Source organism: Hyaena hyaena, unplaced genomic scaffold, assembly GCF_003009895.1.
Source record: "Hyaena hyaena isolate Hyena2069 unplaced genomic scaffold, ASM300989v1 scaffold_260, whole genome shotgun sequence".
NCBI classification, from domain to species: domain Eukaryota; kingdom Metazoa; phylum Chordata; class Mammalia; order Carnivora; family Hyaenidae; genus Hyaena; species Hyaena hyaena.
Window position 1 is genome coordinate 1,625,702 of NW_024080892.1, and position 19,019 is coordinate 1,644,720.

Genomic DNA, 19,019 nt, shown 5'->3' on the forward strand with positions numbered 1-19,019 from the left:
GGTGCTCAGAAGATAATTAATGTCTTTTTTTCCCATAAAACAATACTTGTTTAGTATAAAAATCCACGTACTTAAAGTAAGAACAACCTGAAATCCACTACTTAGGTATTTGATGATATCCTCCAAGACATTTTCAGTGCGTATAAATGTATATATTCTTACGCAAAACCAGGATTATGCTGTATATGATGTTTTATAAACTTTCTCCATGTCGGTAAATTGAATCCTTACAGTTAGTGTCTATGAAGTGGCATAACATGATATTCTGAGTACAGAAGGATTTGTCAATTCTTGGAGTTTGACTTGACACATCTCATGTGTTGTCCTTTATTTAGCAGGTCTCTTCTGCAGAGGTGCGCATTGGGCCCATGAGACTGACGCAGGATCCTATTCAGGTATGCTTCCATTACTCAGTTGGGCTTTGTTTCTGGAGCACGTGGTTATATGAGCACCATCTGAAGGGTTCTTTCAGTACTATAGCAGGTAGCCCTCTTTGCCCCTACAACACACCTGCCTATATATGTATTTGTATAACTGCTTATTTTTCATAATGTCATACTTGAGGAATCAAATTGTTTTCTTGAGGACTTAACATTGCCCCATCTTGAGTATAAATACATTAGGTAGGTTGCATGGTGGGTTGGGAGGGAGGGCAACTCTTCTACCAAAAAACTAGACTGCTCTGCACCCTGAAGCAGCCAGAAAGGGAAGAAGCTGTGTGTGGAAAGTGTCAGGGATTTTGCCATGTTCCACAGGTGGATGTGAACCTTGGCTCCACCAGCCAGGTCTCAAAGCTATGTGACTTTGCTTATGTTGCTTGACCTCTCTACCCAGTGCCCTGTGTGTAAAGTAGAGATGATAATTCCCCTCTCTCATGGGGAATTAGGAGTTAGATGAAATTGCACTGAGTGCTTAGAAGACTGTTGGGCTGTGGAGAGGCTCAGTAAATGACAACTGTTGTTGGCCCAGAAGAAAAGACCAGAGGTTCCCCTTTCTGGTCCCCTGTGAGTTGAGCCAGGTATTCATCTGGGCTCTGTAACACTGTGGGAGCTGGCTCCAGGACGAGAAGGCCCAGTGCCTGTGGCGTTCACCTCACTCTAAAAATGGCAGCAGCTTTGCAACCATTCTCCCCACAGCCCTCAGTGTCCAATGGCCCCTTCAGAGGAACATGGGTGGAGGGATAGGTACCCTTTTAAATAAACAGTGGTTATTGTTAAATCTCCATCTGCATACATATCTTCCTGATAGGCCTAAATGAGTGAGCCTTCTCCCTAGAAAAATGTAGCTTGTTAATACCTGGAAGCTTGTGCATTGGGGAAATTACTTGGGAAAAGTGCATATGCAGAAAAAATGTAAGCAAACCAAACATGTAGATGAAAGTGAAAAACCAAACAAGGAAATGTACTGTTTGAATTATGAGCAAATGGAAAAGAAAATAATGTTTTATTGTTGCTTAGGAAAGGAAATACAAATCTTGGGAAAGGGAAAAAAAACAAAAGGAAGATATTTAGCTTGGGAAAATCTGATGAAAACAAATTTAGGAGTAGAGACAGAAAAAAGAATTTGCTAAAATAAACATAAGCCACAGCTATTTGTATAGAATACAAGCAAATGGAAAATTCCAGTAATCATTCTGGGGGTGTGTACTTTGTGCTTCATTTTGAATAAAGGCAATGACAAAGGATCTAATAATGGTGTTTATTCCCAAAGCAATTTCCTGAATGTTTCTTGAGATTAGTATAGTTTTGGATCAATTAGTTTAATTTACTTTAATTTTTACTCTGGGTTGCACTGGAAATTAATGATCATACTAAGGATGTCTTGACTTTTAAAAATATAATTTGTCAAATTGTAAAGTATTTCAGATATTCATAAAGGTACATGAGTATAGCTGTAACCCTTTTATTGAATATTAACAGTATATTTTTCTCTGAGTTTTTTTCAGAAATTCAAGATTACCCTTAAGTATCCTTCTGTACTGCCCCCCCCCCCATCTTCACTTCCCTAAAACCACTACTTGGAAATTGATTACACTAGATATTTGTATATTCTATATATGTGCGTGTCCATTCATAATAATTACTTTGCTTTTGAATATTTTAAAGCTTTATTTCAAAGGGGTCAGGCTATAGGCAACGCTCTGAAATTTTTCTTCATTCGTCATCATTTGATGTCATGTGTAAGAATCACTTGTCCAATCTGAGGTCCCAGAGATTGACAGCTTTGGTTTTTATTAGGAGTTTTACCTCCTACATTTAGCTCTGTCGTTCATTTTGAGTTAATTTTTATATATGGTATGAGGTAGGGCTTCATTCTTTTACATGTAGATATTTAGTTGTCATGGCGCCACTTGTTAAAAAGAATATTCTTTCCCCATCGAATTGTCTTGGCACCTTTGTCAGAAATCAACTGACCATAACTATGAAGGTTATATTCTGGATTCTCACATCTATTCCATTGGTATATATGTTTGTCCTATGCCAATACCACACTATTTTCATTACTGTGATCTGAGGTGTGAGTCCCCTCAATGATTGCAAATCATACAATGGATTATAAATCTATTTTGGGATATTACAGTGTTAACAGTTTTGTCTCCCAGTTTGTTAATACAGACGTTTTTATTTATTTAGATTTTCTTTAACTTCTTTCAATAGTATTGTATAGTGTTTAGTGTGTCTTTGGTATTTTGAATTTATTCTGCGATACTTTGGCAAATGGAATTATTTCCTTAATTCCATTTTTGCATTATTCATTGATAGTATGTAGAAATACAATGTATTTTTGTTTCTTTATCTTTTTCATACAACCTTGATGAGCTCCTTCATTAGCTCTTGGAGTTTTTTGTGGCTTCTTGAGGATTATCTATATACGAGATCATGCCATTACTTCTTCCTTTCCAATCGGAATGCTTTATTTCATTATTTGCCTTGTTGTTTTGCTAAAAATTCCAAAACAGTGTTATGTGTAATTTTATAAGAGACTTTCATATCTCTTCTCAAAGTGAGTTGTAATGGTTTTTAAAAAAATTTTTAAGTGTTTTTATTTCCGTGAGAAGGAGAGAGAGAGTGTGAGCAGGGGAGGGTCAGAAAGAGAGGGAGACACAGAACAGGCTCCAGGCTCTGAGCTAGCTGTCAGCACAGAGCCCAACACAGGGCTTGAACCTATGATCCGTGAGATCATGACCTGAGCTGAAGTCGGACACTTAACCAACTGAGCCACCCAGGTGCCCCAAGCTGTAGTGGTTTATACTCCTACAAACAATATGAGAGTTCTAATTATTCCATGTCCTTGGTAATTATTGGTGTTTCAGTCTCCTAACTTTAGCTAATATCTTGTGAATTAAATTTCTATTCCTCCATGACTAGTAATGTTGAGCATTTTATTGGCTTATCAGCTGTTCTTTTATTTTCTTTGAATGTTTGGTTAAGTCTTCTTATTTTTAATTGGATTGACTTTTTTTTTTTTAATGTCCCTTTATTTTTGAGAGGGAGAGAGGGAGACAGAGGATCTGAAGCAGGCTCTACACTGACAGCAGAGAGCCAAATGCAGGGCTCAAACCCATGAATTATGAGATCATGACCTGAGCCGAAGTCAAATACTTAGCCAACTGAGCCACCCATTCACCCCAATTGGATTGACTTAAAATTTTTTTAAAAATATTTATTTATTTTTGAAAGACTGAGAGAGATCGAGCACTCCTGGGGGAGGGACAGAGAGAGAGGGAGACACAGAGTCTGAAGCATGCTCCAGGCTTTGAACTGTCAGCACAGAGCCTTGTGTAGGCTCAAACTCATGAACTGCAAGATCATCACCTGAGCCAAAGTCAGATGCTTTGCTGAATGAGCCACCCAGGCACCCCTAAAACATTGAACTGTAGTTCATTATATATTCTAACCACAAGTCCTTTGTCAGATTTTGAGAATATTGGAGGAAAAGTTAAGACAGTAGAATAGTAGGAGGACCCTGTGCTTGCCTCATCCCTCAAACACAGCTAGATAAATATTAAATCATTCTGAATACCCAGGAGATGGATCTGAGGACCAAGAGAACAAACTGTACAAGTAGAAGGAGAAAAGAGGCCACATCATGGAAGGTAGATGATTCAGATAGGTGATTTGGGGGAGAAAAGAATCACCAGTGCTGCAGAGGGGAGGGATCCCTGATCAGGGAGAGAGAGAGAGGGAGTGAGAGACAGAGAGAAAGAGAGAATAGAGAGCATAGCATTGCACAAGAAAAAATACTTCCCTAAAACCAGTGATGGACAAACTGAAAGGGGCTGATTATCGTGAGTTTTTATAAGCCACCAAGCTCAAAGACTAAAGTCTTAGAAGTCTGTGCCATTGCTGGGTGGAGCCTGGTGGGCATAGTGGTGCTCCTGTCAATAGGGAGGGCAGAGGCCCAGAAGTGAACAGAGTGGTCTCAGGATCCTTTGGGTCACACTGGGAGGATAGTTCATCTTCTTGGACTGCATTTGGGAGAGCTGGCACTGCCTCTCCAAGGACCACAGAGCCAGTGGGTGTCATTGAACTGCCCTTTCATTAGCATACAATCAGAGACACCTGCTGAGGGCAGCTAATTGGATGTCAGCTTTTTGTTGCACTTGACCATACACTCTAAGCCCCTTTTCATTCATATGACTGTCCTTTTGGGACAGATGGGCACCAGCCACAGTGTAGCAACACCCTCCCTCAGAAGATCAATCCAGGTCTGTGCTATGCCCTGTCCCCAAGATTTGGACATTTGAAACACATCTGGCATGCCTGACATAAAACACAGGAGGACTGCACTTCTGGATGCGCAGATGGCTTGGACATAGGGTGAAGGCAGGTATCTGAGGGATGCCTGGAACAAATTGAAGGAGACTGTTGTCTCTTCTGGTGAGGGCTTCCTGAAGAGTAGCGGGCATGAACTCTCCTCTCTGGGAGGAGAGATCCGGGTGATGCGATTTTTACCCCTGCCCATTAGCATGGATGACTTCAGTGAGTAGCACAGCACCCCCAGTGGAGGCTTGAGCCATTTACACCAAGCCTCACCCCTCTGCTCTCTGCAGGTGCTTCTGAACTAGGACAAGCATGCCTGAGAGTCAGAGCAGCCGCAGCGGGCCCCTCCCCTAGAAGACCAGCACAAACCCCCTGCATGAACCAAGTCTACTGATCATAGACTGCTAAAAGTTTTTGCTTTAAGGGATATAGGATCTAGCCTCTTGTAACAAACAGACAAAAATACACCTCATTAAAACTTGCCACACCATGGCACCTCTGCAGAGGACTGACCTGAGGGAAAGAGCAACAAAAACATAATAGCAGAGTGCACACAGTATCCACCAGAAACACTTCCTGAAGCACCAAGTCTTGGACAGTATAGGAATTCTTCTTAATACAGCCATTACTCTCAGGAGCAGGAAACATAATAGGTTTTCCTAACACACAGAAGACAGAGACCTAGACACAGTACCAAGATGGAGGAATTCACCCCAAAATAAAGAACAAAAAGAGGTCATAGCCAGGGATCTAATCAAAGCAGATATGCTTGAACCAGAATTAAACCAATAGTCATAAGATACTAACTGGGCTTGAGGAAAGTATAGAAGACACCTGGGAGTCCCTTACTGCAGAGATAATAGACCTCAAAACTGGTCAGGGTGAAAAAAAATGCTATAACCAAGGTACAAAACCAACTGAGTGTAATGATCACAAAGATATAAGAAACAGAGGAATGAATAAATGATATAGAAGGTAAAATTATGGAAAATAATGAACCTGAAAAGAAGAGAGAAAAATATTGGATCACAAATGTAGCCTTAGGGAACTCAATAATTCCATAAAGTGTAATAACATTTGCCAGAAGAAGAGTGGGAGAAGGGGGCAGAAATTTTATTTGAGCAAATTATAGCTGAAAAATAACCTCATCTGTGAAAGGAAACAGACATAAATCCAGGAGGTACAGAAAACACCCATCAAAATGAACAAAAGAAGGCCAACACTAAGACATATCTTAGTAAAATTTGCAAAATACAGAGATAAGGAAAGAATACTGAAAGCAGTAAGGGAAAAGAAATCCCTAGCCTGAAAGGGAAGACAAATAAGATTAGCAACAGATCTCTCCACAGAAACTTGGCAGACCAAAACGGAGTGACATGATTTTTTCAAGTTGCTGAATGGGGAAAATATGCATTCAAGAATATTTTATCCAGTAAGGCTGTCGTTCAGAATAAAAGAAGAAATAAAGAATTTTCCAGACAAAAACTAAAGAAGTTCTTTACCACTAAAGCAGCCCTGCAGGAAATACTAAAGGGGACTCTTTGAGTGGGAAAGAAAGGCCAAAAGCAACAAAGACTAGAAAGGAACAGCCTCCAGAAACAAAAATAAATGACTTTACTGGTAATACAGTGGCACTAGATTCATATCTATCAATAATAGATACTATAAGTGGACTAACTGCTCCAGTCAAAAGACATTGGGTATCAGAATGGATAAGAAAACAAGATCTATATGCTGCCTGTAGCAGACTCATTTTAGACTTAGACACCTGCAGATTGAAAATGGGGAGACAAAGAACCATTTATCTCACTAAAGGATGTCGAAAGCCAGAGTCGCCATACTTAAACTATATTTTAACCCAAAGACTATATAACAAGAGATGAAAAAGGGCACTATATCATAACGCAAGATCTAACAATTATAAATATTTATACCCCCAACTTGAAAGCACCCAAATATATAAATCAGTCAATAACAAACATAAACTCATTGTTGACAACACAATAATAGTAAGTGACTTTAATACCTCACTTAGAGCAAAGAACAGATTGCCTAAGTAGAAAATCAACCAGGAAACAATGGCTTTGAATGACACACTGGACCAGATAAACTTAACAATATATTCAGAATATTCTATCCTAAAGCATCAGGATACATACATATTCTCTAGAATAGGTCACTCACTGGATCACAGATCAGTCCTTAAGAGGTACAAAAAGATTGAGATCATACCTTGCATGTTTTCATACCACAACACTATGAAACTTGAAGTCAATCACAAGAAAAAATTTGGAAAGACCACAAATACATGGAGGTTAAAGAACATCCTACTGAAGAATGAATGGGTTAACAAGGAAATTAAAGGTGAAATAAAGTATATGGAAGGAATGAAAATGAAAACACAACAGTCCAAAATCTTTGGGATGCAGCAAAAGTAGACCTAAGAGGGAAGTATATAGCAATATAAGCCTACCTCAAGAAGCAAGAAAAGTCTCAAATACACAACCTAATCTTACGTGTAAAGGAGCTAGAAAAGGAAAAACAAAGTGTAAAACCAGCAGAAGAAGGGAAATAATAAAGATTATAGTAGACATAAATGATACAGAAACAAAAACCAGTAGAACAGATCAATGAACCTAGAAGCTGGTTCTTGGAAAGAATTAACAAAATTGATAACCCCTAGCCAGACTTACCAAAAAGAAAAAGAAAGGACCCAAATAAATTAAACCACAAGTGAAAGAGATCGCAGCCACTACCACAGAATACAAATAATTATAAGAAAATATTGTAAAAAATTATATGCCAATAGATTGGGCCCTGAATAGTCAAAGCAACCTTAAAAGAATAGCAAATCTGGAGTCATCAGAATTCCAGATTTCAAGCTCTATTTCAAAGATGTGTCATCAAGACAGTATGGTAGGTACTGGCATAAAAACAGACACACAGATCAATGGAACAGAATAGAGTACCCAGAAGTGGATGCCCAACTGTATGGTCAGCTAATCTTTGACAAGGCAAGACAGAAAATCCAATAGAGAAAAAAACAGTCTCTTCAACAAATGGTGTTGGGAAAACTGGACAGCAACATGCAGAAGAATGAAAATGGACCACTTCTTACACCACACAAAAAAATAAATTCAAAATGGATGAAAGACCTAAATGTGAGACAGAAAACCATCAGAATCCTAGAGAAGAACATAAGCAACAACCTCTTTGACCTTTGCCATAGCAACTTTCTTGCTAGACATGTGTCTGGAGGCTAGGGAAACAAAAGCCAACCTGAACTGTTGAGACTTCATCGAGATAAAAAGCTTCTGCACAGAGAAGAAAATAACCAACAAAACTAAAAAGCACCCTATGGAATGGGAGAAGGTATTTGCAAATGACATATTTGATGAAGAGTTAGAATCTAAAATTTGTACTTAACCAGTTCACCACCCAAAAAGCAAATAATGGTCAGTTAAGAAATGGGAAGAAGACCAGACTAGACATTTTTCCAAAGAAGACATCCAGACATGTGAAAAGATGCTCAGTATTACTCATCATCAGGGAAATACAAATCAGAACCACAATGAGAAAGCACCTTACACCTGTCAGAATGACTAAAATTAACAACACAGAAAACAGCAGGTGTTGGTGAGGATGTGGAGAACGGGAGCCCTATTGCACTGTTGGTGGGAATGCAAACTGGTGCAGCCACTCTGGAGAAAAGTATGAAGATTCCTCAAAAAGTCAGAATAGAGATACCCTATGACCCAGCAGTCGCATGATTAAGAATTTACCCAAAAGATACAAAAAAACTGATTTGAAGGGGCACATACACCTGATGTTTATAGCAGCATTATCAGTATTAGCCAAATTATGGAAAGAGCCCAAACATCCATCGACAGATGAATGAATAAAGAAAAAGTGGTAATTAAAAATACAATGGAATATTACTCAGTCATCAAAAAGAATGAAGTACTACCATTTGCAATGATGTGGATGGAGCTGGAGTATATCATGCTAAGTGAAATAAATCAGCCAGAGAAAGACAAATGCCATATGATTTCACTCATATGTAGAATTTAATAAGTAAATGAACCCAGGGGAAGGGAAAAGAAAAAAGGAAGGCAAACCATAAGATACTCTTAACTGTAAAGAACAAATTGAGGGTTGCTGGAGGGGAGGTGGGGGGATGCGCTAAATGGGTGATGGGTGCTAAGAAAGGTGCCTGTTGTGACAAGCACTGGGTATTGTATGTAAGTAATGAATCACTAAATTCTCCTGAAACCAATATTAAACTATATATTAGCTATACTGGAATTTAAATTAAACCTTTAAAATAAATTAAAAAAACTTTTTTGTGAAAATTTTCTTCCAAGCTGGTTTTTCTACTCTTTTTTTTTTTTTTTAACAAATAGTTTATTGCCAAGTTGGTTTCCATATAACACCCAGTGCTCATCCCCACAAGTGCCCTCCTCCATGCCATCACCCTCCTCCCTCCCACATCAGCCCTCAGTTTGTTCTCAGCATTCAAGAGTCTCTCATGGTTTGCCTCCCTCCCTCTCCCCCACCATTTCCCCCCTTCTTCTCCCCCGTGGTCCTCCATTAAGTTCCTCCTAATCCTCCTATACGTGCAAACATATGGTATTTGTCCTTCTCTGCCTGACTTATTTCGCTCAGCATAACACCCTCAAGGTCCATCCATGTTGCTACACATGGCCAGATTCCATTCTTTCTCATTGCCATTCTACTCATCTTAACTTTGGCTTTTGAGCAAAATTTAATTTTGATGTAGCCTAACTTATTCTTTTACAGTTCTTACTTTTTGTATTCTAAAAGTCTTTACCTACTCCCAGTTTGAGATGATAATTTCTTAGGTTCTTTGTTAAAACAGTTTATAGGAAAAAATTAATTTTAGTTCTATAATCAATCTGAAATTCATTTTGGGGTACGGAGTGATAGAGAAGTGAAAGCTCATTTTTTATCCTTGTATTGGTATTCAGTTTTTCTAGCTTCACTTGAAGAAAAGACTGTGTGATCCTCCATTAATATTCTTAGATACCTTTGTTACTGATTCTTTGTTGCAACTTGATTGGACAGTAATGTAACCAGTTTTGAAATTAATATTCCACACAAAGCCTTTAAAGATGTATCTCTATTTGAATACAGAATTCTATATACATGTATTAATTTAATCTTATTTATACTGTTCAAACTGTCTCTCTTAATTTTTGACTAATTTCTCAGTTTCTATGGCAGTGGTAAGAGGTCAATATCAGTATCTGTTAATACTTGCTGATGTTTTTGAATCTGTGGTGTTAATATATGTTCTTGATTATTATATATTCTTGGTGACTCTCCTTTTTATTATGAGGTGTCTCTTTAAACTTTTGCCTTACATTCTATTTTATCTGTTGCTAATGTTGCCAGATCATCTTTTCTTGGTGAGGTTTCTGGTATGTATGTTCTCTGTCCATTTCCAGTTTTTCTTTATAACTTTTTATTGTAAATGCATCCTGTAGGCAGCACATAGCTTTTATTTTTCTAAAATCTATTCTGATTTTTTTTTTTTGTCTTCCTTGTGAATTCAGTCTGGTTATACTGAGTGTGATTACTGATGTGATTAGTCTGTTTTCTGTCTTCTTACCCTTTTTCTTTATACTTTTGCTTAATGTCAAATTGACAGTTTTCATAATTTTTTTAAAACTATAGGTTGTGTTTCTTCTTTTTTGGGGGTGGAGTGGTTAGCCTTAAGTAATTAAAAATTTTTCTTTTTCATTAAAAGTTTGTTTATTTTTGAGAGAGATAGAGACAGAGAAGCAGAGAATGAGAATCTGAAGCAGGGTCTAGACTCTGAGCTGTCAGCCCAGAGCCCAATGTGGGGCTCAAACTCACTAATGGTGAGATCATGACCTGAGCCAAAGTCAGATGCCTAACTGACTGAGCCACTTAGGCGCACCGTAAGTAATTTTTTAGTATGCATGATTGGCAGTCAGATTTTATAACAGAGTCTCAAATACACTGTATTTCTGTCATCTCAGACATGAGTTAGTCCTTGGTAGGATTTAAATTCCCATAAACAGCTGAGACTACTGAAAAACAGTGGTCTCTAATTTTGGATTTATTTTTAACTGGTACTCGTAAACTATGAAATAATAAAATGAATACGGTGAACTCATCACCCAGGCAGGAGCTGGAATGTTTCCAGTGCTTTCTGTGTTCGCTGCTTGATTCCCATCACATGAGTTTGGCCCCAGATGCCTGCAGATGCAAGTGGTCAAGAGTCCCTCTCTGAATGAGGGACAGAGCAATCAAGAGATTATTTTTTAAAAAATTACAAACTCTACTGAGAACGAAGGATGTCATTGCTACTTGGTCTGCTTGAAACAAAGTTTCATTGATCCTCTCAGAGACCAGCTCCGGAGCACCTGTATGTTCAAGGCTGTATGACAATTGGTACAGGGGAAGAGAGGCTGTGCGCGGTGCTGCTCTCTGACCACGCTCAGAGGTCTGCTCAGCCAGGTCTGTCATTTGTAACACTCTAGCTTAAGAGAGAGTGGTATCTAGTGAAGTGTTTTTGGGCTTCTGCTACTGATAATGTGACTGTCTTAGAAAAATCATAGTATGCCCTAGTGCCTTCATATTGGTTTTTTCCCCCTCCCTCCCCTCTCCCCCCAGTTGGGGAAAAATATCTATTTTTACTTCACTGGCATCCTGCAAATGTTAAAGAGTTGGATCTGCGAGAGTCCTTAGGGCTTGGAAGATACTTGCTTGATGAGAATACTTCAGGATGTGGTTTCTTTTAGGTGCATTTCTCAGTTCAGCGGGGGAACTTGCTCCCATGTCAGGACATGTCACGGGGCTGCACGCCCCGCATGAACTGGCAGGAGCAGTGTGAGAAGTGGAATGGGTGGAAGTATTGGAGAGAAGTGCAGTATGGTATCACAGAGGAAGCCTCTCCGGTGGGCACTGGCGGGGACCAGTAGTAAAAGTCCTCTTTTCCAGTCTTGGCAAGAAAATTAAAAGTAGGAGAAATATTTTGAGGCAGTAGATTCATATCAGCGTTTCAAAATGAAGTGGCCTTTGCTTCATCACTGCCTGGAAGATATTTACTTGTTCAGTATGTAGAATTGGCAGGCTTCTGCTTAGAGTGCTGTCCACTGCCTCTCCCCACCCCACCACTCTCACTGGGCTTTCCAAATGGATTTGGAAATGATACCACCGCTTCAGCCTAAGCATTTCCCACCAAGGCAGTACTTGGCTTAAAATGTATTTGTCCATGCTGCATGGACACAGGTTTTCTGGAACTGTTCATTATTGGAGCTCTTAGGGCCTCATGGGGGGCTATCCTTACATATTAAGTGAAATGACTGAGTTTTAGAGAGGTTTAGACATGGTAACTTGCTGTAGCCAAAATCTCCCATCCCGTCTGTCCTTCATTTTACTGTGAAATCCTGGCTTCCACCTAGTCCAGCCAGTTCCATGCACCTACAGAGTTGGTAGGAATTTTGGTCCCATATTTTAGGGGGTGAAAACCAAAAATCAACATGATGACTCAGGGTCTGGAGTCAGGCTGACATCAGTTCAAATCTTGCTAGTTGTGTAGCTGTGTGCAAGTCTCTTCACACTTGTAGCACTTTGTTTCCATGTCTGTACATTGAAGATAATTCCCCCTCCAAAGAATTGTTAAAGAGGTATTGAATAAGATCTTATATTTAAAGTACTTCAGTATAGTGGCTGGCCCTTAAATTCTCATCTCTAATAGCATGACTTTCCTAGAGACATTTAAGGAAAGCTCTCAAACCATTTTGTTCCTTCTGAATTCGCCCCTCCTCTGATCGGATTGGCCAATAGTTTAGTATATGGCTACCACTAATAAAATCTATATATGTGGTCTATTCTAGAAGCTCTTTGTCACCCAGTATTTGCTTAAAGCCAAACCAAGTGTTCTGAAAATTGATGTGTGATAGATACTGGGAATTCATGTGGAGATGTGTAGACACATCCTTATTTATAACAAATACTAATAATGAACTTTTATAGTTTTAAGGTTAGGGAAAGGTTAGTTTTATCTTCATATTTTTCATATTAGTCTTCACCAGAGAAAATAGTTTGATACTGATTTGACTGTCCAAGACAGATTATTGCTCTCCTCAAAGATATTTGTAAGCATTTTTCGATTAAACTTGTCGAAGGAATAGTTATAAGGATTTCCAGCAAAGCAAGAGACCATCCCCTGGAGCCATGGAAAGTTCACTGAAGCAGAAGTTGGGAGATGGGGATCCAGCTCTTTTGCTGTTAACTTGGGGAAGGCACTGTCCTCCTCATCTGTGGAATGGGAGGGGGTTGATGGATCACCCCTAGAGCCCTTTTCTGCTCCAAGGAGTCCTGAGAGTCCTGGCCCCTGTTCTCATAATGGCCCCAGGACACCCCCTTCCTCCAGTCACCCACAGTCTGCGTTAGCCCTCTGAGGGTGCTCCCACCGGACCCCTGTATTTGATTCTCTCAGCTCTGCCATGGATCAGCCCTTAGTTCATCATTCTAGCTTGGATGGAAAGATGAATAAAACCTTGTGGTTTTTAGATTTAAGTGGCAGTCCCCTTGCAGAAAGGAGGCCCTGCATGGCAGTTTGAGTTCTTTGTAGTTACATTTGAAAAGCAATATAGGTTGCCCTAGCTGTGCACAGTTACAGTGTGTACAGATTTCAGAGTTGAGATAAACCACACCGGATCCCCACAGCATGCGTTACAGTGCAATTGCATTAGTGTTCTCATTGAATAATTGCCTTAAATTTGGTCTCTCTTGCTAGGACCGCAGTCCACATACCACTGTGTAAATAACAGACGTGTGGCACAATCAGTGACCAATCAAGTCACCTTTTTCAAAGTCTTCATGCTTGGTCTCCACCTACCATGCCTGCAATCTTCCATGCAGGCACAGACAGCAAAGTGTGTAGTTAGTTGTCGCCATCTTGTCTCTTCATGATCATACACATGACCTCTTACACACAAATAGATCATTGAAAAAGGGAATTAGCCAACAAAGATGAAAGTGCATCAAAGAAATGAGAAGTGATCATGCCAAAGGGAAGTTTAAATAGAATGTAAATGGGGTCAGGGGAGAGGGAGCTGATTGGGGTGGGAATGTTCAAACTGTCACATTGAGATGTTCCTGATCTGCAACCAGAGGTCATTAAACTTGGAACAGTGATCAAAATCCGGGAAGAAAGTGTTTGTGATGAAAAGAATGAAATGTCACAGAGGAAGTGGTACCAATAAAGAAACTACATGTTAATTGGTGGAACTCAGGGTATTTCATGGCCCTGAAAGTTGGGCAGATGAAATACTGCAAGCTGATCCAAGCTTAGGACTTGTAGTTCACCGGGTCATAGAAAAGATGCTCACTCTGTATTCTAAGCTTATACAACTTGGAGAAGGCACATACTGTTCAAGTTACTCTTAAAGCTTTTTAAAACAAAAACATTTTAATTTTCAGTGTTTCTGATGTTTAAATTTATGGTTTTACTTTTATATTTTGTTCTACAGTTAATAGCAACTAAAATTTTTCACATTTGAAGAAAATTTCTGAAGGTCATAGAATAGTCATTTTTGCCATCATTAAGAGTTGCTTTTTGTAGTTGTTTTTAGAGTCTGGCCCTACTGTACGAAGCAAGGATTGCCTCAAGTTGTGGTCTAGCCCTGGACAGGACTCAAATCCACCCAGATCTGTCCCAGAAGGAAGGTGTTGTCTCATTGCCCCAAGCTTCACCCTGGATCTGACCTTCATCTACTCTTTTGATGTGTTTATAGCAGTGCAGTACAGTAGATACAACAAAATTGTTTCCTTCTGCCCATTCCCTTGCACCTAGATCTTGTCTCAGATGTCATGTCCATATCCTGGTGTGGTCACCGCTCAGTGGCGTGTTTACTGTACCTACCTTTACCTGACCATCTCCCCTGCTTGCTTCCTAGGGGCAGTGACTAGACTATGTCCATCTCTATCAGGTTTTTGCTCCCAGTTCTTAACACTTTATAATAGATCATCAATACATAGTCTTTGATTGAATGTTCTCTGTATTATTGAAAGCAAATAAAAAGGTCACTTAACTTTTATTCTTTACAAATCAAATTTATTTATATGGCTTTAATAATTATTTTGAAGGTTTATTTTCTGAACTGCATTTTGAGATTTGGCTCAGGGTCAATAAATATTTACAAGTGGCCACATCTAGCAAATTAAGTACTGATACATAGAATGTTTTTTAATTTTTTTTTTTAATTTTATTTATTTTGAGAGAGACGGAGACAGTGTGAGTGGGGGAGGGGCAGAGATAGAGGGGGAGAGAGAGAATCCAAAGCAGACTCCACACTGCCAGCACAAGAGCCTGAGTCAGGGATTGATTTCAAGACCCATGAGATCATGACCTGAGCCGAAATCAAGAGTCGGATAGTTAACCACCTGAGCCACCTAGGCACCCAATACATAGAATGTTAAATACGGAGAGGGACTGTATTACTTAAAGTCTTTCTGGTTTTCTTTGGTTAAGTAAAAGTTGCCTTATATGTCAAAGCAAATAAATGAATAAAAACGTATTTGTGCAATTTTTTCTTTGTAGAATTCAAGGAGGAGTTGAAAAGCTATGGCTTAGAAAGTGTGGCAATGAGCCGTCTCTGAATACTCTGGCAGCAGGAGTTGAAAGCTCTTCCTTCAATATCTCTACTATTAATGAGCCACAGGTCTCAATTCCTGACCTTTGTGTCTCTTTTGTTCAAATTCCAAATTTCTGGGAACTGAGTCTCAGCCTAGCCATGATAGTTACTTGTTGGGCCCACCACTTTCCTAGAAAATATACAATGTTCTGAGATAGGTGTACATCAAAAAAAAAAGTAATTACTGTAACACTTTATTCTAAAATGTATATTTTTATTCCTGTAAATTTTTCACTTAGCTGTTGAATTATTGAAAAGTAGTTTTTCTGATCTTTTTTTAATAAATGGGAAGAATTTTATTTTTTTAAGTTTTTATTTTAGTTCCAGTTAACATACAGTGTTATATTAGTTTCAGGTATACAATATAATAATGTAAATTTTATACATTATTTTTAAATGGGAAGAATTTTGAACACTACCCAAAGAAATTCTCTCATGAGTGCTTTTATAATATAAATAGTCTTGTTTTGAAATGTAGATGTTATTATTTAGGTAGAGTGAGGCCAACAGATCAGGAAATGACTGTGATTAGTCTGTCATTAAGAGGAGGGTTCTCCCCATGCCATGGGTGACCACATGTGTAGTACCAGGATTGGTCAGGAGGCAGAGCAAGAGGAAAGTGTGGGCAAGTGTCTCACTGTGGCTTCTGTGGGAAGGAATGGATAAGGGAAGGTAAACAGGTTTGGCCAGCTTGAATCATCTCACAGGAATCTGGGGCATTGTGGTTGTCTCTCGTTGTTTGATACCTGGCCCTGGAGTGAGTAGGGTAGTGCTTCCATGCGTTAAAGTGTGATGAAAGAAGTGGTAGGAGTATGGGTTCGGGATTGCTTTGCATTTGAAAGGTGCTTTTCTAGGCCTGTCTTCTGCTGTTTCCAGAAATTGGCTAACCCTCTTTAGAGGCACAGTCTCCGCAGGGTCAGCCGGCCTCTAGGTGCCAAAGCATTAGAACTGCAGAAAATAACAAGACATGGCTAATACAGTTGCTCACTTTGAATCAGTTTTGTGAATTCTCATGTGAAATCCAGCATAAGTTCCTAAAATGGCCTTACCATGATCTAGCCCTCTGCTGCAAATTAGACTTTGCCTCTTACTCTCCCCTCCACTGCACTGAACGTACCTGGCACACTTCCCACTCTAGGAGCCAGTAGAACCACTCCTGCTTGGAGTGTTTTTCCTTCAGACATCAACTTGGCTTCCTTCTCTGCTTCCTTCAGGCATTTGTGCCTATGTCCCTAAACACCCTACTTAATGCTGCTTCCAGTACCCACTTTTGCTCCGCCTTACCCTCTCCTACTGTTTGTACATAGTACTTAGCACTTTGCGCATTCTGTGTCACTTGCTTACTTAGTTTGCATGTTCTTTGCCCCTCTTCCTCTATAGTACAAGCATCTTTATTCTGTTCATTACTGTACTCTAAGCAATTAAGACCATGCCTGGAACATAGTAGGTGCTTGGGAGATTTTTGGTTAATGACGACATTATTTTTCCAAAAGTGGAGCACTCTGTTCAAACATAGGTAAGTATTATGTGGTTAACCTTCAGCAGTGTCCAACATGGGAATGCAGTCGTACTCTTATTATATTAGTCAGTTATTGAAGCCAGATGGTATAAAGGAACTCTAAAGTGTTGAGATTCTTGTTTAGCAATCCCTAGTTCAGCCAGACAGAGGACTGAGAAGTTCTCTCATCTTACAAAACAGATGAACATCAGGAAGGAAGGCAAAAATAATATAAAAACAGGGAGGGGGACAAAGCATAAGACTCTTAAATACAGCGAACAAGCAGAGGGTTGTGGGGGGGGGATGGGCAAAACGGGTAAGGGGCATCAAGGAGTCTACTCCTGAAATCATTGTTGCGCTATATGCTAACTAACTTGGATGTAAATTAAAAAATAAAAAAGAATTAACTCCAAAAAAAGAAAAAAGAAATTGTCTTACCTTTTCTGACTTTTAGGCTTTGTGTATGAGGTTTTTCATGTTAATACCTTAGCTGCCCCCAAGCAGAGAGCTATTGACTTTACACACAAACCAATTTATTCTACCTGACTTGTTAATTGTGGCTCTCTTGTTAATAGTTTCATTTGAAGACTTTCTCTTCATTATCAGATCCACAAGGCTATGCCCTTTAATTCTCTTGGAAGAGCCACCTGCCACTTCTTCCTAGAAGTAGCTCTGTGGTCAAAGACTTTTAGCAGCACTCTGGGCTGAAAAGTGACAGACCCTACCTCAGGGTGAGCTCTTAATAAGTGTGGCTACCTCCTGTGTTACCAGGGTGTGATGTCAAGTCATATACTAAGAAGAAAATATCAAAATCATGTTGTAAATGATTCTCTTCTGGAAACGTGGTATTTGGGAAAACAGGTAATGACTTAACTAGTGTAAAACAAATGATACTTAAAGATGCATTCAGTTATTTAATGATGTTAAGGAGGTATTGGGAATGTTTAGGTATGAAATGGTTGTAGTTTTTTTGTTTTTTGTTTTTGTTTTTTTAGTCTTTAACAGATGCATATGGATGAAATGATGTGATATTTGGGGCACCTGGGTGGCTCAGTCAGTTAAGCATCTGACTTCAGCTCAGCTCATGATCTCACGGTTCGTGGGTTCGAGCCCCGCGTCAGACTTTGTGCTGACAGCTAGCTCAGAGCCTGGAGACTGTCTTCGAATTCTGTATCTCTTCCTCTCTCCCTGACCCTCTCCTGATCACACTGTCTCTAACTCTCTCTCTCTCCCTCAAAAAAAAAAAAAAAAGAAAAGAAAAGAAATGATGTGATATGTAGGCCTTGCTGCAAACCAGTGCAAGAGTTGAAAAGTGGGGAAGGGTAGAAATGAAGACAGATTGGCCTGGAGTTGGTTATTCCTAAACCTGGATTATAAATGCATTAGGTTTATTATAGTATTATGTCTATTTTCTACATATTGCCAATTTTTAATTAACAAAATGTTTTTAAAATGTAATGGTAATGGCTGGACAGTGTCTTCCTGAATTTAAACGAAGCACATTGTATATTTCATCATCAAGAATGATACTGGTTTGGATTTAAAGGCACTTCATGTTGAGAAGAAAAACCCTTCTGTTGGTAACTGTTTTAAACGAGAAGTGGTTGCTAAAAAATCCCATTAAATGCCTTATCCGTGTCTTGAGATACTTGTGTGTTTCTTTATTAGACCTCTTATTTCTAATAATAGTAAAACCCTTTTTGTGTTTTGCAGAGAACTCTCTACAGGTAGTTAGCCTTTAACTCCCCAAATATTTACTGAGCAGCTAGTAAGTACCAGCTTGGTACCAGGCACAGGGGTGGGGGTGGGGGTGGGGGGGTAGCCAGGAACAAGGCAGGCAGGCCCTTGCGGTCCTGAAGCTCAATTCCAGTGGGAGGATAGAGCATAATCAAGCAAATACATGCACAAGTTCAGGTGGTGGTAAGGCTATCTCGGGCTTTCTGCCAGAGAATCTGGTGCTGGAGCCCAGGGGCTGGTGAGGGGGACACAGGGTGAGGTAATGCTACCTTCTTTCCAGTGGCACTGCACTTCTCAGTGAGGCAAAAAGAGGCAAGTTTCCCTCAG

General features: G+C 39.5%; 1 protein-coding gene across 1 annotated transcript in view; it reads left to right on the forward strand.

Annotated features, from left to right (window-relative positions):
• The first annotated feature begins 344 nt into the window (after positions 1-344).
• The window catches only part of PDE8B (phosphodiesterase 8B), a 137,090-nt gene continuing 118,415 nt past the window's right edge, over positions 345-19,019 (forward strand). Inside the window, exon 1 of the mRNA XM_039245560.1 lies at positions 345-395. Within this exon, the coding sequence (XP_039101491.1) occupies positions 369-395 (27 nt within the window). The 5' untranslated portion in view covers positions 345-368. The remainder of the gene's footprint in view (positions 396-19,019) is intronic.